Consider the following 26,352-nt stretch of genomic DNA (forward strand, 5'->3'; position numbering starts at 1 on the left):
ATTAAGTTGCTGGCATGCATATGTTAGTCTCTGGCTTTGACATTTAAAATATATCTTTGTTGAAACTCCAAGGCCTTGTAGTTTGTCTTTTCTGAGCTTATAGACAAGCTAATTATTTATTTATTTTATGTTTTTATTAGGTTTTTTTAAGTATTTGTTTTTATTTCACCCTAAAATTATTTACACACCATCAAGTCATTTTAAACCCACATTACTTTTTTATTCAGTGGAACACAAAATGAAATGTTTGGAAGAATGTTCACGCTGCTTACATTGTAATGCTTCAAAAATGACAAAAGCACCATAGAATTGGTCTGTATGACACGTGCATATTCAAAGTCTTCTCTGGGTGTCGAGTTCGATACATTTTAGGCACCGACCGGCGATACAATTGCCTCTAAACGGGTTAATCTCATCAAACGTCAGTGATAAGCATGTAGCATGCTAGATGTGCCCAAATCTAAAAGTGCTGGTGATTGGCTGTGTGTTTAGGTATCGAGGGAAAAACAATAGTATCCAGGGCTGAGAAAGAATGTTATAAGTAACATTGCTAACACTGTTCTACATTACAGAGAAATACTAAACCGTAATAATGAGTCTTTAAAATATACATTTTACAAGCACAGGCACGAAGCACAGACACGATGATTCTAAATGTGTCAGGAAAAACAAGCAAGAGACTCTGAACATTTAGTTAATTTATAGAGAGAAATGCACATTCGGGTTGAGCAAACAGACGATGATCTCTGGATCAATGATGGTCTGAGTAATCACCAATAGCTGATGCCTTTGACCATGTCAAGATGACATTTGGTTCGTTTTCCCATTTATCTATTAAATTATTATCAAATTAATATAACAATTAATTTGCCCGTAGACACAGACACACATTTGAAGAAACACTATTATATTAAGTACAGATGACAGAAAATCGTCTATTGGCATACATGATGCGCTGATACAGATGTGTGCAGTCTCATGGAACACGCGCATCTAAGGATCTCCCACTTTGTTTCTGCCTTACGATTAACTTTTTTTAATTTTTATGAGTGCTGCAAATGACCTCAGACATCTCAGTTCTGGTAGGTGCTTTGAGTTCAGTTCAGTTTATATCCACACAGCAGTTTATTGTGAACGCAACCTGTAAAATAATAAAAAATATATAAAATACAAAAACGCGTTCACCTCGAACCATGATTTATATTTCAGTGATTATCATCATTATGATTATTTTTACATTTATAATCGTGTGTGTGTGTGTGTGTGTGTGTGTGTGTGTGTGTCCATAGTACCACCTAGCGTCCAACTAATGGTAATCCCGGTGTTTGATGTTTTCCTGCTGAGTTTCGACCAAAGTATCGGGAAAAAGTATAATTTAGGAACCGGTAACGAAGTCACTGTATCGTACATTTTTGAACGATACACCGCCTTAGTTTTGTGTGCCCTCGCAATTTGTTTGGGTTCCTCACAATAACTTATATAAATAAACCTTGGTTTTACTACAGTAACTATAGCTAAACTATGGTGTTTGTAGTAAAACCATAGAAACCACACAATTATCAATGTTTTTTTTAATACAGTGACTTTAAAACCATAGTTTTACACCTTATGCAGGAAAACCATAACTAGTAATACAAATCCTAATCATTCTGCCCAAAAAATATGGTTACAACAGTATTATGTTATTTTAATTGTGATTTTAAAAAAAATTATATTAATCGACTGACCGAATTAAAAATGATATTTTCTCTCCCTTATATACTCCTGTATTGTTTTTCAATCCAATCAAAAAATAGGGCTTCTCTCTTTTTAATTGAACACAAACATTTGCTTTTGATTTAGAGGAAAACCCCTCCATGCATATTAATATATTGCTATAATTCCATAGTAACAGAATGATTATAATTTTTATAATTATAGTTTTGGTTTTCCTGTAATACGATTGTGAGGGACAGCAAAACTATTTCTGAAAATAAATTTCTTCTTAGAGGTTCCTATGGGGCTTGAAAGCAGGTTAAGCCAGATGTCATTGGCATTGGTCGGAACTGATCGCAACGCACCAAGATATTTTTATGGTGCTTATTTTTCCTTTTTTGAGCCTATCAGTCCCTTGTCACTTTATATGTTATTTGTTTGGAAAAGAGCAGCAAGAACATTCATTTTATCTATGAAAGAAAGAAAGACTGTCATACTGCTTTGAAACAACATTCGGATGAGGAAATAATGACATGACATTACAATATATGCCTTTGGGTGAACTATTCCTTTAATTTTCAGATTTATTTTTTATTTATTTTTTGGCCATTTATCAGCCTCTCTACACACACACTTTTTTAAAAAGGCCTGTGTGTATAAAAGGCAGTTGTTATTGTTCTCATAGTGTAGCTGTATGTTTATAGGAGACTGAACAGAGACTTCTTTACTTGAAATTTGTGTTTGTTTGCATTGCACAGACTTAATTAAAATGCAATCTTCAGTTTTGTTTTTACAGTTGCGGTGTACCCCAGTAGATGTATTATTTATACAAATCCCTAAATGTGACTAATTATTCTGTTTATGTTCATTGTAAACATCTTAAAAGGAGTGTGTGGGTGGGAGGGTGGGTGAGTGTGTGGGTGGGTGTAGCTGCAGTAATTGCTAGAGGCCAAATCATTGTGAATTCGGAGCATTTCATTTAAAACCCTTGCATCTGTTGTGGGTGTTTTTGTTTATCTGTTTTCATTTGTTGCATTTTTAATGTCAGTGTGTGTGAGCTGCTGTCAACAAATTAATAATCTATTTGTCTTTTAATCTTGACTGCTTTTGTGCCTCAGGTTATGGGCTGATTAAAAATGGTAACTGAAATTAGAGGTCGACCGATATTGGTTTTTTCAGGCCGATGTCGATCTTTTGAAATCTGGGTCGGCCGATGGCCGATTAATGCTGACGATTTATTTTGTCCGATATTTGGCCGATATGTGCTTGTTTTTAACCTCTTATTTGAACCTTTTATTTGAAAGATAAAATGTAACAAATAATTACTTAAGATAGACAAAATTTCTACAAATACATTTATTGAACACTTGACCAATCTGCACTTGTACACTTAAATTAAAAATGTATAATGTAAAAACATATTGTATAAAATTGTATAACAAATATATTAAATAAACAAAGCAGGTGTTACGAACTGCTCCGAGACACGAAGGTTGAGATCCAAATGCAGCTTTAATTAAGGGGCAATCCAGACACGTAATCCAATATTCAGAGCATCCAAGAGAAGCACAGGCATAACTAGGGATGGGTATCGTTAAGGTTTTAATGGTATTACTACTCTTACTGATACTGCTTATCGATCCGGTACTTTAACATTCTTTTTGTTATAATATATATATATATTAAACAAAGATAAACGTTATATAGGCACAGTGATTTAATTTCAGGAAGGTCTACTAACATTACTGTTCAGGTGTGTTTCTAAAAAGTAAATCTAATACAGTAATCAATTGTAAAATAACACTGCATAGTTTATCATAGATTAATGCTTATTAATGCAGAAGTTATTCATTCAAGAGCTGTAAGTGATTTTCTCTTTGCCTTTTGTTGTTTGATTCGCAGTAATGGCTCAATCGTCGGCATGTTTATTAGGATGCTTCCCCTTTAAGACCGAGTTCAGATCTAATAGGCTCCTGATGCAGCATATTTTCTCCCAACTATTTCCATAACTACGTCCATTTAAGACATAAACTGTGTTTAAGTGAATCTCCAAGCCGGTCGTTTTGACATATTTTTGTGTATATTTGATCGTTTAGACGCGCACATGAAACCCAAAGTAGCCTATAGTTTGCTTGTCTCTTTGCGGTCTGTTTCGGAGCGCGCGCCGCCTTGGGAACGGTATCTCTTGCAGTCTTTTTATTATTAAACGCGTCCCGCAATTTAGCAACAGTAGCTAGACTGCATTTTACAACAATCACCAATCGTGCTGATTCTGACGTTAAGTTTGAGTTTTAGGGAGAAATGTCAGTGCACCGCTGTGAAGGGAAGGAAGTTGTGCTAGACAGAATGCGGCTTATGTATAAATATTATTTTTATAATCTTTGGAAGGCGAAATCTAAAATAAAATCAGACTAATATCACAGATCTAAACCAGGCTACGTCTGAATGTTTAGTTCTGTCACTCATTATGCAGGGCTCGTGTTTTGCTCGCTGCGGCACCGCGTCAGTGAGATCTCTCTCTCTCTCTCTCTCTCTCTCTGACTGCGAATAGCTAAATTGCATCACAGACAAATGGTTTCATATTATTATACATAGAAATGGCTGGCGAGATGATAAAATAACTTTCTATTTATAGCAATAATAAATGTATTTTCTTAATTTCTCTAGTACCGTCAGCAGAACCGATAACGTCCGAGCTTACCAAAGCCAGTCCTTCAATAGCCTATGGTGCGTTGGTATCTTTTTTTATTACTTATTTCTCTGCATTGAGTGACAACCCTCTCAAATAAAAGACACACAAACAGAACAAATAAAAGTCTCAGATTCACTGTCTGTAATTGCAAAATTCTTGCTTACTTATTGTGACATGATAGCAACCCTTCTGCTGTGATAATGCAACTTCAACTACGCTATCAATATCCAAAGTAGCCGAACGTCATGTCAACTGTCGCGTTTGTCACGTTTTTCTTGAAGTTGGCAGTAACATATCAAAAGTTTTTAATTAAATCTAAAGAAGTTATACAAATTTAACCCTTACTGTTTTCTCCAAGGAACTTAGCTCCTTCCTTAGGCACTGGATGAGGTCTGTTCACTCTGCTGGAAAATGACTCTAGGGGCAGCGTGCGTCGAACACGTGTTCCACAACAACACTAGGCTGCCCACAGATGCGCCTGCCTAATAATCGGCTTGATATGCGTGGATATTGGCCGATGCCGATTATGTAAAAAATGCAAAAAATCGGCCGATTAATCGGTCGACCTCTAACTGAAATTAGTGCTTTTAGAAGTTTTTCAAATTGCAGACAGAGTCATTTGTCTCTGTGTTTTATTGAGGACCTTTTAGAGGACTGCAAGCTTTGTTATGTTTAAAATTGTGTATTTGTTTACACAGTTTTGTTGATGTTGACCGTTGAAGCCCCAAGGACTTGGAAACTATTCCCTGAATGTCTAAACAATAAAATCTACAGAGGTCTGGCATAGTCTTACTCTATTTTTTCCCCCCTTTTCTTATTTTAAGCCGTTCACTGTTTTCAAAGTGTTCACTATCCTTGGGGGAAAATAATTGAAACTGTGTTTTTAGAAAGCCCTTTTTTCATGAAGTAGTTAATTGGTGTTTTACATCATGTGTTGTGCAGATAGAATGTTACAAGTAACGCTGAAGCTAATTCAGTTTTACCAAGGCAAATAAAAGTGTCTTCTAGCTGCTTGACATGTTGTCCTTCAAACAATCAGTCAATTACAAGAAGCAGATTTCATCAATTGTGTATATCCAAGACCCCTCTGTAAGATAAATAGTTAAACAGGTGTGTGTTTTGTGTGTGTGTGTGTGTGTGTGCATTTAGGTGCCTGTATCGTCGGGGATGATTACTCCTCAGGTGATCACCCCTAAGCAAATGCAGCAAATACTTCAGCAGCAGGTCTTGAGTCCCCAACAGATCCAACTGTTACTGCAACAACAACAGGCCCTCATGTTACAGCAGGTACACACACACACACACCAGAAGTAAAGAAATATGACTGTGAGGAGATTCACACATACATTACAGTTGAAGTCAGAAGTTAGCCTTCCACTGGATACTGATAACCTTTTTGCCGACTCTGTGCGATCACTTTGGAGTTTCACACAATATGAATAACCATTTTAAAATTGACTGTTTAAATATAATTACAAATTATTACTTTTCAACTGCGTAAACTACGAGAAGACACTTTCACACTAGTGTTTTGTTTTTTCCCTGTATCTGGTGTCAAATATTTTGTGTACTTTTTTTTTTTTTGTCTCAGCAACAGCTTCAGGAGTTCTATAAGAATCCGCAAGAGGAACTCCACCTACAGCTTCTGCAGCAACAGCATGTTGGAAAAGCCAGTAAAGAGGTAACAGCATCACAATGAAACCTAGAAAGCCATCAGAGCTGTTTAGTACCCTGTCACTGTTTCTGAGGAATCCATGCAAGATTGCTGTGTTATGCGATCGTTTGTTTGACTGCTTTATGGATATTAGGAACAGTAGTGACAATTTCAACCCTGGCCACAAGAAAAGATGACAACTGTAGCATTAGAAAAGGGGTGCTAATAGTTGTTGCATGTCCAATACAGAGGATATGTCCAATACTGTGTGAACATCACTTGATTTAGCACTCTACAACATGACTGAAAACTGTGTTCTGCTGCTGTGAAATAGCCTTTGAGTGACTGACTCTCTCTCTGTCCTCAGCAGCAGATGATGGCCCAGCAGATGGCTATCCAACAGCAGTTACTCTCTGTTCAACAGCAGCACTTGCTAAACCTGCAGAGACAGGGCCTGCTGTCTGTCCCGTCGGCACTTACCAACACACTGTCTCAAGGTAAGATCCCCTCACTGTCGCACAAAATGATCAAGCCAGAACTAGACTTACGAAAGCTTGCCATCAATGAATATATATGGAGGAAATTGCTGGAGGTTGCCAAGTCGCTGCTCTGTAAGTTGTTGTGTCCAACTGTATCAGGTGGCCTTGTGCTCCCCTGTCTGCACTTCTGTTGGTAGTTGTCATATTGTGTCACTGCTTATTTGCATTAAGTTGAATTCTGCTCAATTTCACTGCACTGCTAGCGGTCTCTTTCACTCATGTCGCTTCAAATCTCCAACTCTCATTGGAAAAAAACAAAATACTATCAGTGACTTTGTTTACATTGACACCAGAAAGAGGCTTATTGCGAGCCGGCGCGTCCTGCTGGAAATTTTCGTCTTTACAGTGGTAAACAACTTAAAATACTCTGGGCATACAGATAAGTGTAAGACATCATTATAGACTATAAAGGGTCTACTTTTATTTGTGTACACTCACAATAACAAAACCTTGTGCTTTTGTAAAATAAAGAAAATAAAAAGGGTGAGCTTTCAGCAGTCTCCGTGTTTACGAGCAAATTTCTGAAACGTGTCACAAAAATGAACTGAAACTCTGTGAATGCTTATCACACAAACATGAAACATATGTCTAAAGAAAGCTTACAATTTCTACTTTTAAATAAAACGATTCAAATTTAAAACAAATATTCTCCTGCAATGTAATCTGTATGAAACAAAACGATGTACAGTTTTCACCGGTTCATCTAATTATAGATAATGTGATCACACCCACCAGCAGAGCGTGCCATTCATATGCTAATGTGCTGAGACGATCAAGGCAAATGGTACACGCCCCCGACAGTGAGGTTTGATTTAAACACAATTCATTCATTTTTCTGCGCGTTTGTAATGATACACAGGCGAGGAAACTCCTGGATAGTAAGGAATAGTTCACATTTTCCTCAAAAGAAGAGCGGGACTACGATGAACGTTTGTATTTTGAAGAGAGACTTGATCCAGCCGAGGATACAATTTTGGATGAGTAAGTCATTTTAATTTTCATTAGTTGACATGCTATTTTATATATGTGTATATATTTTACAAGTCTGTTTCCAGACTTGTCAGCCAGGATTCAGAGTATTGACATTTGAAATATATCCTAATAAGCAATTTTTTGTTGCATTTAAATGCTGTTTTGGCTAAAGCAGGTATTTAAATTGTATACTGTATGATATAAATATGATATGTAGTAATATATCAATGTTTAGAATATATTTGATCTAGTGTTTATGCTGCCTCATTATCATCAATGCTTGTGCTTGCAAATATGTGTTCAGGTTAAATGAGTAAAATGCACTTTAAATATGCCCATATTAGAAAATCACCATCTTATAATGATTTCTGAAGGATCCTGTGACACTGAAGACTGCATTAATGATGCTGAAAATGAATATTCAAATAGAAAACCGTTCTTTTAAATTGTAAAAATAGTTCAAAATATCACTGTTTTTACTTTATTTTGGATCAAATAAATGCAGTCTTGGTGAGCAGAAGAGACTTCTTTTAAACGGTAGTGTAGGTCTAAAATTAAGTAAAGTATTTAAAGAAATTGTACAGTCAGATTACGTTTAACTTAACTTAATTTTGATCATTAAGTCTCCTCACATTCATTCTCTTTCTGTCACATTCCTCATTGATAGGCCCAGGGGAGGGGTCTTTTGTGTCCTCAGGTGTGAATTACCTCAATATTCATGATAGTTCACGCCGCCTCGCATATGACCTTTCTAACACTAAACGTGTCTTACAAAAGTTAAATGACTATATTGTTTTGTATGAATGAGTGATCAGGATGGTTTTCACATAATGTTGTAGCAAAAACTCTAGGCTACAAATCCAGTTCTCAAAAGTCTTGTGGACGAATGTTAAGTATGTGTTATATGGCCTTATTTCAGTGACTTAAAATTTTAGTTTTTTCAAAAAACATGCATAAACTTTATTTTCTCAAAAATACAAACATGTACACACATGTTGCTCACATATTATTGTAGCCCAGTTTGTGCTACATACAGTGTTATCAGACTTTAGCCATTAATATGTTTTAAGCAACTTAAAGCACAAATGTCAAGGCATGTCAAAACTTCTCCAGGGCCCAAAACACCCTCAGACCCCAGAGGGTTAAAAGCACTTTGCCCACCAGCTTTGGGAACCTGTCTTTGTATTATTAAACAACAGCATGGCAACTTATGCATGACATAGCCTAAGGACTTTTGTTCTTTAAATATTTCTTTTTAAACAAACAAAGATGTCAAAATGCAGTTTAGCTTTTTGCTTTACCCTATTTTTTTTGTTTTGAATGTTTTTTTATTGAGACGCTAATTCCATGACTGCCCTTCTTTTAATGGGAAAGCATCTATAATAAACATTGCTAATAAACAATAGCTGCTTGCTATTCGCACGCTACGCAATCTGCGTAGGGCACCAAATTCCTATAGGGACAATATCTTACCCTAGGATTGCACTGGAGTTGTTAAGAGTTTTAATGACTTCAACCAAAGTCATTAAAACCCCTTTTTTTTTTTTTTTCTTTTTTTTTTTTACCACTCCACAGATAGTTTTGGCAAGTCGTTTAGGCATCTAATTTGTGCTCGACAAGAATAATTTTTCCAACAGTTGTTTACAGATTGTTTCACTTTTAATTGACTATATGACAATTCCAGTAATTTGGAGGTGTTCCTGTAGATGTATTTTAAGACCTATCTTCAAACTCCATTTGATTTTCCCATGATGTCAAGCAAAGAGGCATGAAGTCAGCAAAGACTTCAGAAAAAAACCTGCAGCCATCATTCCACTCAGGAAGGAGACACATTCTGTCTTGTAGAGACGAAAGAAGTTTGGTGTGAAAAGTGCAAATTCTAGATCAACAGCCATAGCACCTTATGAAACATGCTGGAGGACACGGGTAGACAAGTTTCTATATCCACCGTAAAACGAGTCCTATATCAACATAACCTGAAAGGCTGCTCAGCAAGGAAGAAGCCACTGCTTCAAAACCACCATAAAAAAATCCAGACTACAGTTTGCAAGTGCACATGGGGACAAAGAAGAGAAATGACCTCTGGTCTGATGAAACAATTTAACTTTTGGCCATAATGACCATCGTTATGTTTGGAGGAACAAGAGTGAAGCTTGCAAGCTGAAGAACGCCATCCCAACTGTGAAGAATGAGGGTGGCAGCATCATGTTGCGAGGGTGCTTTGCTGCAGGAGGGATTGGTGCACATCACAAAATAGATGGCATCATGAGGAAGGAAAATTATGTGGATATACTGAAGCAACATCTCAAGACATCACCCAGGAAGTTAAAGCTTGGTCGCAAATAGGTCTTCCAAATGGATAATGACCACAAGCATACCTACAAATTTGTGGCAAAATGGCTTAAGGACAACAAAGTCAAGGTATTGGAGTGGCCATCACAGAGCCCTGACCACAAGATGGAACATTTGTGGGCATAACTGAAAAAGCATGAGAGAGAAAGGAGGCCTACAAACATGACTCCGTTGCACCAGTTCTGTCTAGAGGAATGGGCCAAAATTCCAGCAACTTATTGTGAGAAGCTTGTGGAAGGCTATCCAAAACGTATCGCCCTAAACAGTTTAAAGGCAATGCTACCAAATATTAACAAAGTGTATTTAAACTTCTGACCCACTGGGAATGTGATGAAAGAAATAGAAGCTGAAATAAATAATTCTCTCGTCTATTATTCTGACATTTCACATTCTTAAATGAAAGTAGTGATCCTAACTGACCTAAGACCGTGGAATTGGGCCTGTCTGGATTTGATCAAAAATGTATTTTTTCAAATAGTAACAGTGCTGTTTTGTCCAGACTGATCAGTTGAATGGCACTTTGGTGAATTAAAGTACCAATTTCCTTCCAAAACCGCTAAATCTGTACATTATTCCAAACTTTTGGTCGTGCGTGTGCACATATATATGTAATTATTAATAATATTTTTTTTTTGCAGATGTACTGGATTAACAAAGAGTGACATCTTTTAAAATCAGCTTTTAAAAAAAAAAATTATAATAATTGATCTATTGTCACAGATTATACATACATTTTTGGCATATATACAGTGAAATAATTTGTTTCACATATCCCAACTAAGCTGGGGTCAGAGTACAGGGTCAGCCATGATTCGGCGCCCCTGGAGCAGATGGGGTCAAGGGCCTTGCTCAAGGGCCCAACAGTGGTGTCTTGGTGGTGTTGGGGCTTGACCTTCTGGTCAGTAACCCTGAGCCTCAACCGCTGAGCCGCCACAACCCCATGATGAAATGCGCACAGTTGATTCTGAAGAGGGTGTTTCTTGATGAGAGCTTTTTTGAAATCCAGTCATTCGAGGCTAATTCTTATTGAGAAGGTCTGTAGATAAAGTGATCTGGTTAGTTCTCGAGTGATCTAATGACTGCATTGTCTCTTACAGGCCTGATCCCTGCTGAGCTTCAAAAGCTGTGGAAAGAGAGTGCAGATACACGACAAGAGGAGAAGAGTAGAGACAAATCCCCTTCTCCCCCGAAAACCCAGATCATCAACCATCACTCCAGCACTAATGGACACCACATGCCCCGACCCAGCCAGAGAGACAGGTACATCATCCTTTTTTAATACAATTTTTAGAGCCAATAATTTCTTATTAGGAAGTACAAGTACCGTATTTTCCAGAAATTAAGTCGCACCTGGTCAAAATCAGTTAGCAACTGTCTATCTATAGATATTTCTGATATTTGTAACACTCATTTCTATACACTAATTATCCAGTTAACTGACTGAGTGTTTGGTGAAACTTAATTTTGTGGGCATGTAAGGAGTTGCGTTTGACAGCAGTCTAGAGTTTGTACAAACAAAATGTTATGATGGGACAGAATATTGAAACTGGTTGCATAAAATACTTCATGCAAATGCAAAATACTATGAATAGACAAGTTTAAAGCGCTATTACTGTCTCTATGACTGATGTTTTCATCTGTTTGTGTAAACATGTTTGAATCACATGCTGTGATTGACCAGCCGACATAAGTTATGTGTAAATTATGTATACAAGTCGCTTTGGACTACAGATAATTTCAAGGCTGTAAATGGTAACAGCGGGATTAGAACGCTACTGTCCTGGGAGCACTTCGGGTATCATTACCGGATCCTTTAAATAAGGCTCGGAGTTAATATTTTCTCAAAGGACATCAAACATTTGCATGAAGTGACTTATACAGATGTGTTGGTGATACTGATCATCTTCGCAAGAGAGGCAATGAAATTGTATCGTAGTTTAGATGCTCGCAATTATTTCTTCTGTGGAAAGATTGGAAATATTGGAGCGCCTCTATTATAATCAATGAAGCTGTCTGTGTGACCTGCGGATAAGTTAAGGATTTTTTGTGTGTGTGTGTTCCTAATTTGTAAGTTGAATTACATAAAAGCGTCTGCTAAATTACCAAATATAATACTAAATGACTTGCCCAGCTTCATTTATTATAATGTGAGTGAGCTATAGCCACTTTTAGAGCTCTACCTATCAAACTTGCAATTTTGTTCACCTGTCAAGTCAAGTCAATTTTATTTGTATAGTGCCTTTCACAACACACATCGTTTCAAAGCAGCTTTACAGAATATCAGCATTAACAGACGATAAAACTGTAATGTCTATAAAGTCGATTAATCATCATTGTGTAATTTAGATAAAATAAGATTTTGAATAGTGTTTAAAAATAATTAAATGATAATTGTATTAATAACCCCAGTGAGCAAGCTGTAGGCGATAAGATACTACTGTTTTTACTGCACTGTAAGCTACTGTTTTTGTACTGCGCATATCCAGCCATCTTGCTTCACTGCAGCGGTTTGTTTGCTTTTTCGGAGATCTAAACACTTTAATTTTCATTAGTTCCAGGCATCCAGGGAGCATCCAGCCACCGAACAACATGGTCAAAATTTTAACAATGACATTTTATGACAATTGTGTTATCGTTAGTAATGTTATCGTGCTAAAGTCACTATGAATTAAGCTCCTCCTGTTGTTTTGAATGAGTTCAAAAACTAGTAGGAAATGTTCAAGGAATAAAAATGACACATCCTTAAACTGAAAAATAGTCCTTGAAATGGTTCATAAGTCACAGGGCCTTTCAGATGATGAAAAAACACCCACGACTTTTATTCCGGGAATTATGGTAGTTCCCATTTAAGATTTAGCTAGCTCACGTGTGTTTTACCTAATGAAACGGCATGTAGTTTCCGATTAATATTTGCCGCATGATGCTTTCTGTGGTCTTGAATTCACCAAATGTTAGATCTGAGTGTTCAGATGAGTTTACAGTATCTATACCATCTTCGTCTCACTGAAATTTCTCATAAATATTTGCTGCACAGCCGAACCAGTCGAGCTGTGAAAGGTTGACTAATGTTTTGTATTTATCCAAGAGAAAACTGTTGACAAATGTCAGATGTCTTAAGAGGGTGCAGTTGTCTTCATTGCTGTGTGAAAGGCATCAGTCTGTGTTGACATGTGCCCCGCAGGCCTTTGTTCAGCACACTCACTAACACCCACGTACTCCCATGAACACACCCGTGCCTTCATGTTTGCAGAGGAATAAACCGGTTTGTCAAAAGCACTTTGCCCATCAGTTGTGGGAACCTACAGACTTATTTTGAACATGGTTTGTTCAGCTTCTCAATGTTCTTCTTATGGTATCTTTTGTATTATAATCATTATTTGATTCATAAAAAGCTGACTTAAGTGATCATAGAATTCAAGGTGAGTTAAGACAGCGGTTTTTGAAGTTTGTCTTTGTATTATTAAACAACAGTATGACAACTTATCTGTCTGACATCCAAAACAACATACTGGAATCAGGGTTTATGTTAGCCAGTAAATACCATATTTTGACGGTTAACACATCCCGATGTTCAACAAATAAAAAAATTGGCAGACACTGTCTGGAAGAAAATATTTACATGAATCATCAGGAACCCTTTTAGTTAATGCCACAAGTGTACAGCATGACGCTTCGCTGCCACAGAGGTTTAAACTATTCAATATCTTGCAATGTCCTAATCCGCTAGCGGGTTATATCCACACACTGGCAAAAGCAGCCTGCATTATTTCCATCTCGCATGCTCACACTGAGAAGCTTCTCACTGAAGAATAGCATTAAAACAGCCTTGTGTTGCCATCTTTTGGACACCGACATCTTATGTGCATCTCAAACTGTAGAGAAACGCTTCAAACATTTTGAAGTCCTCAGCAGAACGCTTCTGTGCTTTGTAAAAGCGGAAGAAAATAGTCCTAGAAATAAAGAGGTGAGAAATTATGACTGTTTTATGGTTTGTGCGATTACTTCGATAAGCATCCAGATGATTGAAAGATAAAACTAAACTAAATAAAAATGAAGGACCTGAGCCATATCTAGGGACCAGAATATCTTATTGACTTGAAATTTTGTCTGCAATTAAAACATAAAACGGCACAATTAACTTATCACGTAGACCATTTCCTTGGAGCAACTTGCTCAATCGTTCTTTTTTTTTTTTTATCACAACATGATTGAGGTTTGTGGAATTTGTTTTCGCAAATTTTACGTAATGTCGCCGATGCAATGAAGTTCTTACACAATGGTGATCGCTGCTTGCGGGCATTGAAGCAGCAACCTTCTGGTTGCCTGCCTTTAACCTCAACCACTACACCACATCACCCCATGAACACTAACTATTTAGATTTTAGTAGGTGCCATTGTGTCCCAGTTTTGGAAGAATATGTCTACTGTCGGCAGAGCCCCCTCTCTGTGCACCTGTGGTGGTTTGTGAGATATTAGTGAGGGTGAATGCTCAAAGGCTGTGGTCAGTTTCATGTGTCATGTAAACTCCTGCCCGCCAGAGAGACGCCTCCAACTAAGTGCAGCCACTGGCACCAGAGAACAAGTCATTGACCTCTTCCAGAAGACCACAACATGTGGGATTGTCTAGCCCTTTCTCTCTCTCAATCTTACTGAGTGACATGCAAACACACTCACATACTGATGGAGTAAAAGACTAAATGTAATCAATCCTTTCAAATCTCTCCTGCTCCCTCTTTATCCTTACTGTGACACTGTACTACTGTGACATTTGACTCCCGAGTGCTTGTTCCTACTAGACAAACTTTTGACATTTTGGCTGGAATCTTCAGAGGAATCTTCAGAGAATGAACAGTTCATTGCACATGTTTGTTTTATTGTGCCTGCGTGCATGTTCATTTGATTGAACAGTGTATTATAAGAATGAAAATAACAAAGTCTGTTTTAATTTGTCAAGTGTGAGTCATCAAAAGCTGAGATGGTATTTGAGCGCACAAAGAGAAAGATGCCCGTTGTAGATGTTTTCTCTTTGTTTTGCAGTTCAGAGAAGGAATCTGCTGGCAGAGATACTCTGCGCTCTTTTAGGGGATAAAAGTAGGTGGTCATGGGCCAAAGGGCACAGCCTCTGTTGATACCAAGCAAATAAAGCATTCTTGGCATTTTTTTTAAAGTACAAAAGTAATCACTTACTCAAACAGTCCACTGTTTGATACAAAGTCTTAAACATGTTCGGCTACTTTCTCTGCCAGCTCTCAGGGAAAGAATAGAGCTTTATCATCTTCCTGTAGACATCATAGATGTTCCAAATGTTGGAGAGATTGCTTGGGGACAAATGAATGTGCTGCAGTGTGATCTTGCTTTGAATGGGGGGAGCAGACTGCAAAGGGTCATATAGGCACTCGGTGAACACATTTACATTCACATAATTTTCTGATTTAAGATCCGTCACTTGTGATTTGGTTTAAGCCTTTATTCCTTAATAAAAAAAAATAAATACAAAAATCAATAATAATTTCATTTGCAGCTAGTGGAATATACTGTACCTCAATACAACGTGATCAGCATATTCCAAAAAAACGAAGACATGAACATTCTTACTGAAGATGCTGGCTTTGACCATTCCTTAAGGGATTTGCACACTGGATGCATCTGGCGGACGACATGGAACATTATAAAATTCGAAACAGTTGTTTTCAATGAAGATACGCATACAGCCACTGCCGCTTCAGACTACAAATCCGGAAGCTGCTCAAATTTCTGCTTGCATATTGGATATTGCATATTTTCCATTTAAATTCGACCCAAATCATTATTAAAGGACATAAATTATTTACTCTAGCATTATTCTTTTTTGAAGAAGGGGAAAAAACATGGTTACTTTTGCATGCTCTGTCTGCCACCTGAACCACATTGGCATGGCCTTTGTTTGATACCTATGCCTTGTCCTAGCTGCGACGCAGCACGCCGCTTCCGGTGTGTGACTACCTTTTATGCTCCATTTTTAGTACAAAAAATATATATATATAATAATCTGGTAGCCCTTTACAGTAAGGTTCTCCTCGTTTAGTTCATCTTGTGTATCATGAACTGAAATGAACAATATTTTTAACAGCATTAATCTTGGATAATTTTAATTTATAAAGACTATGGTTATTGTAATTTTTTTTGTGTATTCACTAATGTGTATACTGTTTAAAGTATGCTAGTTTTACTGTAAAAAATGTATTTGTATATGGTTGTGCTGCACAATTAATTGTATTTATGACGAGGAGGAGGGTAGAGTGAAGAGATGCTGTAACAGTATAAAGTTGGGGCAAGGGGGAGGCGGGAACTGGCTGAACAGTAAACAAAGTTTAATGGTAAACTTAAAACCAACATAAACCAACTTGCAGCATGGCCACATGGGTCTCTATCTCTCGAACTGGCACCTCCGTCTGCCCATTTATCTCGCTCTCCCACTGATCAGCTGATTCCGTGCCGGCTGTGCTCCATCACAGCCCGTCCACTCCCTCCACCTCGTCACAGTATTTTAAACGTGATCGTGGTTTCTGCCTCTTACGGATAATTGAGCTCAGCCTTCTGTGATATTAGTGCGCAAGCAGAAATTATCAGCCAGGTAAATTTGTAAATTGATATTTATTTTCAAAATAGCCTTTTTTTTTTTTTTTTTTTTTTTCTCTCATTGTGCAACCCCCTCATTGTTTTCAAATGACAGAATAGTCGTGATTAATAATCGTGATTATAATTTTCAACATTAGCGTGCATCCCTAGTATATGTTGAAAGTAAAAAATACGATTAGTAAATGCTGTGAAAATATTGTTAATTATTAAACAACTAATGTTAATGAATACAACCTTACTGTGAAGTGTTAACAAAAATCTCCTCGCTCCAAAAATGTCTTCTCTTGCTTAATTTTTTACTACTGACTGTATCACGTAGCATCCTCATTTTCTTGTTGGCTTGCGCAAATATAAATGAATATACCATTTGTGGATATTTCAGCTGCTTCATTCAGATGTCTGAACGAGTTTCGGCAATCAGGTTAATGTGTTTACTTGATCGAAATATGAGCAAATTCTGAATAATATTGGAATATTCTTGTGTATGTAAACATGGTGGTCACAGTCTTCTGTTGCTTATTTGTGAATAATTATTCAGAATAACATGTATAAAGAATTCCAATGAACGCTGGTTTTATTCAGATTTCTAGAAACTGAAATATTTGCTTGTTTAAGAACCTGTTAATGCATTTACACGACACATGCATAGTATGACTGACTAAATTCTGAAGAATATCGGAATATTCTTTATGGAAAAACAGTCTCGGCATGCTTCACTCCAGTGTCAATTTCAACACTCAAATTCTGCAGCAAAATCACAGACTTTCACCTGCTTAAATGCCCATTTGGTTATTGTGTCTGTTTTTGCCTCAGTTCTCAGGAGAGTCATTCCCACAGCGCACATCCCCTGTACAGCCATGGTGTGTGCAAGTGGCCAGGCTGCGACGCAGTGTTTGGAGACTTCCAGTCATTCCTCAAGTGAGTCAACAGCTCCCATTCTCTGCTGTGCTGTATTATGCTCTTTGTCCTATTTGTAGTTCTTTTCAGGAGCATTACAATCATTTTCATGTGTGTCCTTTTGTCTTTTACTTTGCCCAGTCTTGGTTAGTGTTTCTATTTCTTGTTTGTTGGTCCCTTTTTCCTCTTGTCTTTTAGTACACCCAAAAGTGAAAATAATATGCATGTCTGTGCAATAAAAGTGAATAGTGACTGAGGCTAACATTCTGTCTGACATCTCCTTATGGGAAAAATTAAGTTCATGCTTGTTTCGAACAACATGAGAGTAAATGACGACAGAAATTTTGGTTGAACTATTACATAACTAACTAAATCCCTCTTTGTCCTGTTTACTTGTGTATATATGTATACATCGCCCATGTCTTTTTATTTTCTTTCCCTTTCCTCTGTTCTCTTTCTGTCTCTCTCTCTCCCCTGTGGCGGTGCAGCCAAGGGGCCCCTCTGGGTTAAGCTCAGTGCACCGATAAACAGAGTACCCATGGTGATCCTGGCCATCCCTCCCAAAACAAACAACAGGAGGATGTTTATCTGTGCCCCTTCCACTGACTCTGACCCCTGCTCCCAGTCTGAAGCCCCGCCCTGTCTATTGCCACAACACTGCCTTTGTTCCTCAGCTCGCCTTACGGTTTCACTATTAAAAACATGTTTCTGACTATCACATCACACTGCACATACCATATCCAGAAGTAAAATATCATCTTTAATCATAACGATGACATATTGTGATGCTGTGATTTTGAAATATTGTTACATGGCAAGAATTTTCCTTTTTAAAAATGTCTCATTTGAGTAATTTCTGCAAGAGCAAATGCAGTGCTGTATTTGATAATGAAGCTGTCAGCTATTTTACGTGCTATTTAATGTACCAATACAAAAGTTGCTCATTGGAGAATTGTTTTTAATTTTAAGTTTGAGAAAAAGAATTAAGTTTTTGGTTTGTGGAATTTGATGGCCCTTACAGCTTCTCTTTGAATAAACTGCCCCCTAGTCCTCAATAGCAGTACTGCTTTCTGAACATTCATTTTGGTTAGTGACCGTTCACAAACAAATTGTTCTTTTGAACGATTTGTTCGATTCACAAAGGTGTCACAATCTACATAAACATGGTCAAGAACAAAAAATTACTTTACTACAATAAAGAGCATGAATTATGCAGCACATGGATATCTAGGGACATTTTGGAATATGGTTGACATGATTATGACATTTCGTTGACGATTACTTCTACAAATAATGTTAATATTAGTTAATAATTGAATTGTGGTAATTGGCATTCTGTATTCACTTCAAATGCCCTTATTTATAAGGAAAAAATTTTTGGATTTGAAGTGCACAATAATTGTAATAATAATCTCAGATAATCACGGTTGGATCAAATAATCGTAACAGGCCTACTTTGAAATGACGAATAATTTTTCAGTTGGTTTTAGATCAGTTAATTGAAACAAATGGTCCAAACAAACCATTTTGTTTAAATTAATTGAACTTCCAAATGCAATTGTTGATTCGTTGTCCAGATTCAGCATTTGTTTTCGAGAAGAAACGACTTCTTTTCAGATTCTACTGTTACTTTTATTATTTATTAATATTGAAATATCTGTTGCATGTCTCTGTCATGTCCACCAGGCATTTGAACAACGAACACGCTCTGGACGACAAGAGCACGGCGCAGTGCAGAGTTCAGATGCAGGTGGTTCAGCAGCTCGAACTGCAGGTAAAGTGTTTCCTTTTGTTTTCAGTTGTTTTTCAGATTTGACAAATGAAAGATGCAATAATTCTAGGTGTTTATTTTTCTGTTTTGCATGAACATCCTGCTCTAATCTTTTATCCTGGTCTGTATATACTGTATGTAAACATGAAGAAAGAATCCATAGGATGAACAATAGACATTGCGAAGGTCTTCAGCAAGCTTATCTATGGTACATCTCTGTTTTGTTTGTGTTTGTCAAACAGCTCACCAAAGACAAAGAACGCCTTCAGGCCATGATGGCCCACCTCCATGTCAAATCTACTGAGCCCCAACCAGCCCCTCAGCCAGTATGTCACTTCATTTGCCATTACTCTGTTGCATATGTAAACACATTGTTAGTGGTACATGCAAAGGCAAGGCATTGCTATTACACAACACCATCGCATCATGATAGCAAGTTTTGACAGCATGCTAGTTAAGCCCCACTCTCTTTTATTTTTTTTATTTCAGAAAAACAATACATTTAGTTTTGGTTTTCAGGACTACTCTAATATCACTGGTGTAATTCCTAGTTTTGTATTTGTTTTATTAGGTCAATCTGGTTTCCAACCTCACTCTTGCTAAGGGAACAGTTCCCACAGCCACTCCCTCTATGAGTCTTTCCCAGAGTGCCACAACGCCATCCACCCCCTTCACATCACTGCCCCAGACACCCTCCATCATCATCCCCACCAGCCTGCACAGCATGGGTTCCATCCACAAACGCTACTCAGACAAATACAACATGGCCATGGACCAAGGTGAGACTGGTTTGGAGACTAGTACTTGTTTAGATTTGAATTTGTTCCTCAGATGCTGCTGTCCTGCAGTGGTGTTTTTGAATTACGCTTTATCTACATTGTATGAAATGGAGCGTTATAAATGTGATTCTATTACAGCCAGATGCTGTGCTTTTTCCCCAAGGCCTGCTCATTTATTTGTACCCACATTAATTGTTCTATAAAGCCAAATTGTAAACCATACAATAGCTTTTTTTTTTTTTCTTTTTTTTTTTTCTTATGTAGAACTGTATTTTGGTAATGGTGGTCTGTATGGAAGTTTGTGGGCCTTCTCTTTGAATAAAGTGCCCCCTAGTGCTCATTAGCTGTACTGTATCCTGAACATTCATGTTTATTAGTGTTACAAAACTGCTTTCACACAGGTTAAAGACCAGATGGAATTTAACTGACAAATGAAGTGTAACTGACACAATGAGTTGTATCTCTTCTGTCTTCTAGATATTGTACAGAATAAGGAGTTCTACCTGAGTGCTGAAGTCAGGCCTCCGTTTACTTACGCAGCTTTGATCAGACAGGTAAGGAACCATTTCTGACAACTGTCTACCACTGACAAATTGAAAATTAGATTTAGTTTAGTCTTGTTTAATTCCTTTCATTGTTTTAGATTTACAAATAAGGTTGTCAGAGGTGATAACAATTCTAAATCTTTCAAAAATCTCAATAGAATGTCAATAGAAATTGAATCTTGGGGTTGAAGTTGGTTTTCCAAATTAAGAAACTCATTATTAGTGTAGTAAAGGGTATCTAAAAACTTTCCTTGCACCTTGGTTACTCTTTATTTATACATATATATATATATATATATATATATCAACTTTGAGTCTCAAATATCAAGATGTTTTCTTAGGGTTAATACTTTTGGCCTTTTCAGTCATGGCCTGTTCAATCATTCATTTTTTCAAATATTAATATATTTAAATAGATTGAACTCGGAAATTGAAAACGTTCATCATAGTGGAGGTGTATTCAATTGATATGTGTGTGTTGAAATGCTAAATGGATCTGGACCAAATAATAATTATGTTATTGTCCCTTAAAATAAACATGTATTCAGTGACACCAGCTTGTCATGACGGTACATTTCATGTGTTGCTACAATGGGGCTAAAGGCTCCACAGGGTAAAAGGCTCCTTTTGATTTTATTTTCTCCCAATCACTAAATAGCAACAAAAACGACCACTTTTTTTAAACACCTATTTGTCACTATACACCGGAAATTTTTCCTGTTCCATGAGATTATTGTGTGTCTAAAGATTGATTTTGAGTCTGTTTGATCTAATATTTAATAATTTTTATATTATTGCAAATTTATGTAGCTAATGAATATACTGGAAATTATCACATTTTTTTGATCCAAACTGCTAATTTGTCATTTTAAATTTTGTTTAAGGTGATTTATAAAAATAAAAAAAAAACAGTAACTGTCCAATAAGTGAAAGGATAGTAGTTGGGATCAAAAACACATTGTTTTTCTTAAGTTGGGCAAATAGATTTATGAAAATGTTTCAAATTGGTCTCCCATTGAATGATTGGAGATGAATTTGTTAATAGAGTACTTAATGTTATTAAATGTCAAATGTGATTGAAATGAACAAGAAATTATGCAACCTTTTCTGACGTGGTTATTCTGAATAACATTGTTAATTTATTACTCTAATAAAAATAAAATAAAAAAAAAGTTGAGATGGCAAGATGCTTTTTTAAGTTGACAAATTGTGTCCTATAACTATTGCCCTATATATTAATATAAACCCCCTGGGGTCCTTTTACCCCAAGTGAGGGAGCCTCACCAGGTGTGGAGTAAAAGGCTCCCTCACCATCTTTAAAAAAAAAAAAAAAAAAAAAATAATAATAATAATAATAATAATATAAACAACTTTCTATTCTTTTCACACAAATGATGTTGCTCCATCAATATTCAATAAAAATACAAATAAATGTATTTCTTGTATCTTGAAACACTTTGTGATTAGATAAAAGCTTTATTTTCCTTAAGGTGTGCCTTTTAGCCCTGTTGTACCCTACATTTTATTATATTTTTACTCTTTTTATTTATAGGCCATATTGGAGTCTCCAGAAAAGCAGCTGACACTAAATGAAATCTACAACTGGTTCACGCGAACATTTGCATATTTCAGACGCAATGCAGCAACGTGGAAGGTAAATCTCAAGTTGGGGGCAGTGGTGGCTCAGTGGTTGAGGCTCAGGGTTACTGACCAGAAGGTCAGAGGTTCAAGCCCCAGCACCACCAAGATGCCACTGTTGGGCCCTTGAGCAAGGCACTTAACTCCAGGTTGCTCTGGGGGGATTGTCCCTGTAATAAGTGCACTGTAAGTCGCTTTGGATAAAAGCGTCTGCCAAATGCATAAATGTAAATGTAAGTTGCGTTAAACAACACTGTTTTTCTTTTGTTGTCAATTGAACACTTCCTGTGCACTACACCAGTTATGCTGTTCTGATTTACAATGCCGTTGCTTTCTCTGGGATCTCAGAATGCCGTTCGCCACAACCTCAGTCTCCACAAGTGTTTTGTACGGGTGGAGAATGTGAAGGGGGCCGTTTGGACCGTGGATGAGTTGGAGTTTCAGAAAAGGCGACCTCAGAAGATCACTGGGTAAACGTGCATCTCCTCTTCAGTTGAATGTTGATTTACAGAGAGAGGTTTATTTGTCCAGATTATTCTGAGGTCATTGCTGCTAATGAATGAAGTTTTTGCCATATAGATCACCTCTGGTGAAGAACATCCAGACCAGTTTGGGTCAGAGTCCTGCCCTATCTGCACTGCAGGTACGATTCTCATCACATAATGTCACTTAATTTTTATAATGTGCCCCGAAGGTTTTCTATGTATTGCCAGTTTGACTGAGTGTGAACCCACATAAACCCTAACTTTATGATCAATTGAACCCAAACCCTCTAGTGCGAAACAACAAAAATGAGCCTAAAACTGAAGTAGCTAAAAGCCATCACAGATTTATTTTGCCCATTAATGAAGAGGCCTGTTTAACTTGTTTAAAATACCAATGTTATTTTTCATGCTCTTAAAATGCTGTTTGTCCACAGGCAGCGATGGTGGACAGCAGTCTGCCCCTATATGGCTCTGCATCTACGGGAGCTTCCAGCCTGAAGGCCCTGGCCAGCACTCTGCATGAGGACATGAGTTCTCATGAGCAGGACGACAGCTCCCACAGCGACTCCAGCCTGGAGCTCTCTCCTCTGCCCATACTGTAAGTCACCGCTGCTCCCTGTCTACTAACACACTATAAAAACACTAATCTAATGTTACTGAGGACAAGACAGATTTAGCATGAAAAAAGGTGATTCACAGTAGGGAAATCCTGCTTTTGTGCAACAGAACTGTCAATGAAGAGACATTCACTCACCACCTCACATTGAAATAAAAAGCCATAGAGTGTACTCTTTAAGACACACGCTTAATTTATTTGTAAGGACATTTCCATATTACATATGTGCATAGTACATGTCACTGCATTATATAACAATATATCAAACCTAGTCCAAAAATATTCTTCATGTGAATTGTGTGTACAGGCACCAGTCTCAAATTAAAGAGGAGCAAATGGAGGATGAGGACTATAATGGCTCCATGTCTCCAGAGACCAAAGACCAGCACAGTCCAGATCCCAACCACCATGGTGAATGCACCGAAGAGCACGACTCGGCCTGTCAGCCGGCTTTCTCCTGAGACCATCTCCATCACTCATTCCACTGCTGAGATCTGTCCAATGTACCAACTGACTCTGAGAACTCTAACACATGAAAGTTTAACTATTCCACTTGGGAACAACCATTTATTTATTGTTTCAATATTACCTGTTTGTGTTGTATGCAGTGGATGGATCTCACTGGTACTAAAGGGCTGCACTGTGTTGAGGTTTATACATTAGAAAAGTTTGCCCATCAACTTGCCGATAAAGAGGGCGCTGTAGGCAGCACATCTTTTGTTTATATATTAAACACTACAGCACTTGAATTGAATCAACAACTTACCATTAAGGGAAGATGGTTTCCCTGTCAACTGAGAAAATGTTATATCCATATGAATGAACTATTTTATTAAGCTGTCTGTGACCAGATTTGTTTATTGTAAATGCAAGTTCGAATCACCTCAAATACTGTAGGGTTAGTTGCCATGTTGGTAACGTGTGGCCTTAAATTTTGGACTGCTCTTTGGTAGAATGGAAACTGAAATTGTGAATGTCTATATTTTTTACCTCTGATTTTTCAAGATAAACACAAAACCAAACCTAAGGGGAACATTTTATAACCAGCACTTGATGAATGTTTTTTGTTTTAAATTTTAGTATATTCTTCTGTTTTGATTTTTTCACTAGTGTGTACAGAAAGTTACTGTGTTTCTATTATCCACAACATTTACACCGAAACGGCACAATAAATACAATCGAGCCTCATTTTAAACAGACCTAACAAACCATTAAGTTACTAATGAAGCTAAACCAAACCTTTGCCTTTGTATTCAAGTAGAAGAAGATTTTGTCTAGTTTGGTTATATAAAAACAAGTTACCAAAGATTGTGAAAGATGTTTTTGTGTTGTGTTTTGTTTACATGGTCCCTTTTGATATGGCCAAGACAAAAATGTCATTCACGCTACTCTGTTTAGATAGGACATTAAATGCGCTAATCATTGAATTGAGTAATCTGTAATTGTACCACAAAGAAAAGATTACATAATTGTTGAGTGAATAACTTGTGTATCACATGTCCAAACAAATAGAAGGCATCTATTTAAAATCAAATATTTCAGTTTGCACCACACTTCTGAATAAATGACCTCATGATTAATACATATTTCTGTGTACAATGTGAAGAAACAAAAATGTATATGCTGATTTAATAGGAATGTTTATCTATTTGGTCCAAACAAACGCATGTATACACAATTATTAAAACAATTTTTTGGTTAATTATATTTAATTTGAAATAAGTTTTAAGAGTGGGAAATGAAAACTTTTTTTTTTTTTCAATTAATTATCTAGGATAAATTGTGGCCCAATTAAGAATTGAAATAGAGCAGTCTCATAAAGTCATACACATCTGTGCTACAGATCAATACAAATAATTCACGTCATGAATTCAGATTTGGTACCATGACTTTAAATATATTTATTATATTTATCATTTGCGCATACACTGAAAAAAATAGCATTTGGTAATAATAAAAAAAAATCCTTTTATCGACGTCGTCTTTTTTCTTCTTTTTACTGTCCAAGTCTGCTGTATGTGAGAAAATATATTAATACATACAAAGATCAATAAGAAAATACAATATATTCAAGATGTCATAGACATGTCTTACTATATGTAAAAAAAAAAAAAACAGCAATAACTTGTTGCCACAGGTATGTCAAATAAATGGCACAGAATACAGAACATATGAATACATTGTCTTTGGTTATAAACAACTTCTGTAGATTTTGTATCATTCTTTATGCGAACATGAAATACAGAATGAAACATTATGGCGGTGGAAACATCCGCCGCCTGTCTTTATCAGTTTAAAGACTGATTACATTCCAATATAATGTTTTACTACACAATATTGCAGGTACAGCAGTACAGCGTGACGTATGACGTTTAGCTGACCAAGCTTATGTTTAAAAAAAATTATTGTATGAAATTGGATGGTATATTTTAATGTATTTCATATTTATTAACAGTGCACGAAATATTACAAAACATAAAGGGACAATTATCGTTGCTTCACACTCTAAAGTTAACCGAATTCTCTCTGGGAAATAATCACATGTCTGATCCTCCATCTGTATCTTCATCTCAAACTCTCTCTCAAACATCCCATATTGCTTACTGACTCTTCAGGCCAGATTCAGAACAATGGCACCTTCTTTCCAGTCAAAATTATTATGATTTTTTTTTATTTATTTTAACTAGTTTGCATTTTAAATTTCCTGTTAAATAAAAAAATAGTTATTCAACCAGTAATTTTAGCATAGACTAATCCATTTTTTATTCTGTGGCGGGAAAGCAAGATCTAGCGCTCACGCGGTGCTACTGGCGACTCTTATACGGAAAGTAACAAAGATTTGTCCAAAAATTCACTAGATTTGTTGCTAGGTGCTTTTTAGGGTGGGGGGAAGCAGCTAAAGGGGTCTGTAAAGTCGCTAAGTTGGCAATACAAAAATCGTACTTTCATACGAGGACGACAGGAAATGAAAACTGAGTTTTCAAACTAATTCGGATTAGTGGGGAGTCTGTGAACATGGCCTGAAAGTTAAATAAAGAACAAAATTGATGATGTACATTACCTGTTGATTGTCATGATTGATATCTGTGCAAGGTTTAT

General features: G+C 36.8%; 1 protein-coding gene across 3 annotated transcripts in view; it reads left to right on the top strand.

Annotated features, from left to right (window-relative positions):
* The window catches only part of LOC127628499 (forkhead box protein P1-B-like), a 93,602-nt gene extending 67,357 nt beyond the window's left edge, over positions 1-26,245 (top strand). For 2 of the 3 annotated variants that reach the window (XM_052105281.1, XM_052105283.1), the window contains 14 exons: positions 5,537-5,674; positions 5,979-6,068; positions 6,409-6,538; positions 11,002-11,164; positions 17,336-17,440; positions 19,106-19,193; positions 19,433-19,516; positions 19,762-19,969; positions 20,447-20,523; positions 22,067-22,168; positions 22,501-22,622; positions 22,732-22,795; positions 23,072-23,235; positions 23,561-26,245. In XM_052105281.1, coding sequence (XP_051961241.1) covers positions 5,537-5,674; positions 5,979-6,068; positions 6,409-6,538; positions 11,002-11,164; positions 17,336-17,440; positions 19,106-19,193; positions 19,433-19,516; positions 19,762-19,969; positions 20,447-20,523; positions 22,067-22,168; positions 22,501-22,622; positions 22,732-22,795; positions 23,072-23,235; positions 23,561-23,714 — 1,689 coding nt within the window. In that variant the 3' untranslated portion in view covers positions 23,715-26,245. The remainder of the gene's footprint in view (positions 1-5,536; positions 5,675-5,978; positions 6,069-6,408; positions 6,539-11,001; positions 11,165-17,335; positions 17,441-19,105; positions 19,194-19,432; positions 19,517-19,761; positions 19,970-20,446; positions 20,524-22,066; positions 22,169-22,500; positions 22,623-22,731; positions 22,796-23,071; positions 23,236-23,560) is intronic. The other variant, XM_052105282.1, reaches the window with a different exon arrangement.
* Positions 26,246-26,352: the final 107 nt, after the last annotated feature.

The sequence above is a fragment of the Xyrauchen texanus genome, chromosome 35 (genome assembly GCF_025860055.1).
Source record: "Xyrauchen texanus isolate HMW12.3.18 chromosome 35, RBS_HiC_50CHRs, whole genome shotgun sequence".
NCBI classification, from domain to species: Eukaryota; Metazoa; Chordata; class Actinopteri; order Cypriniformes; family Catostomidae; genus Xyrauchen; species Xyrauchen texanus.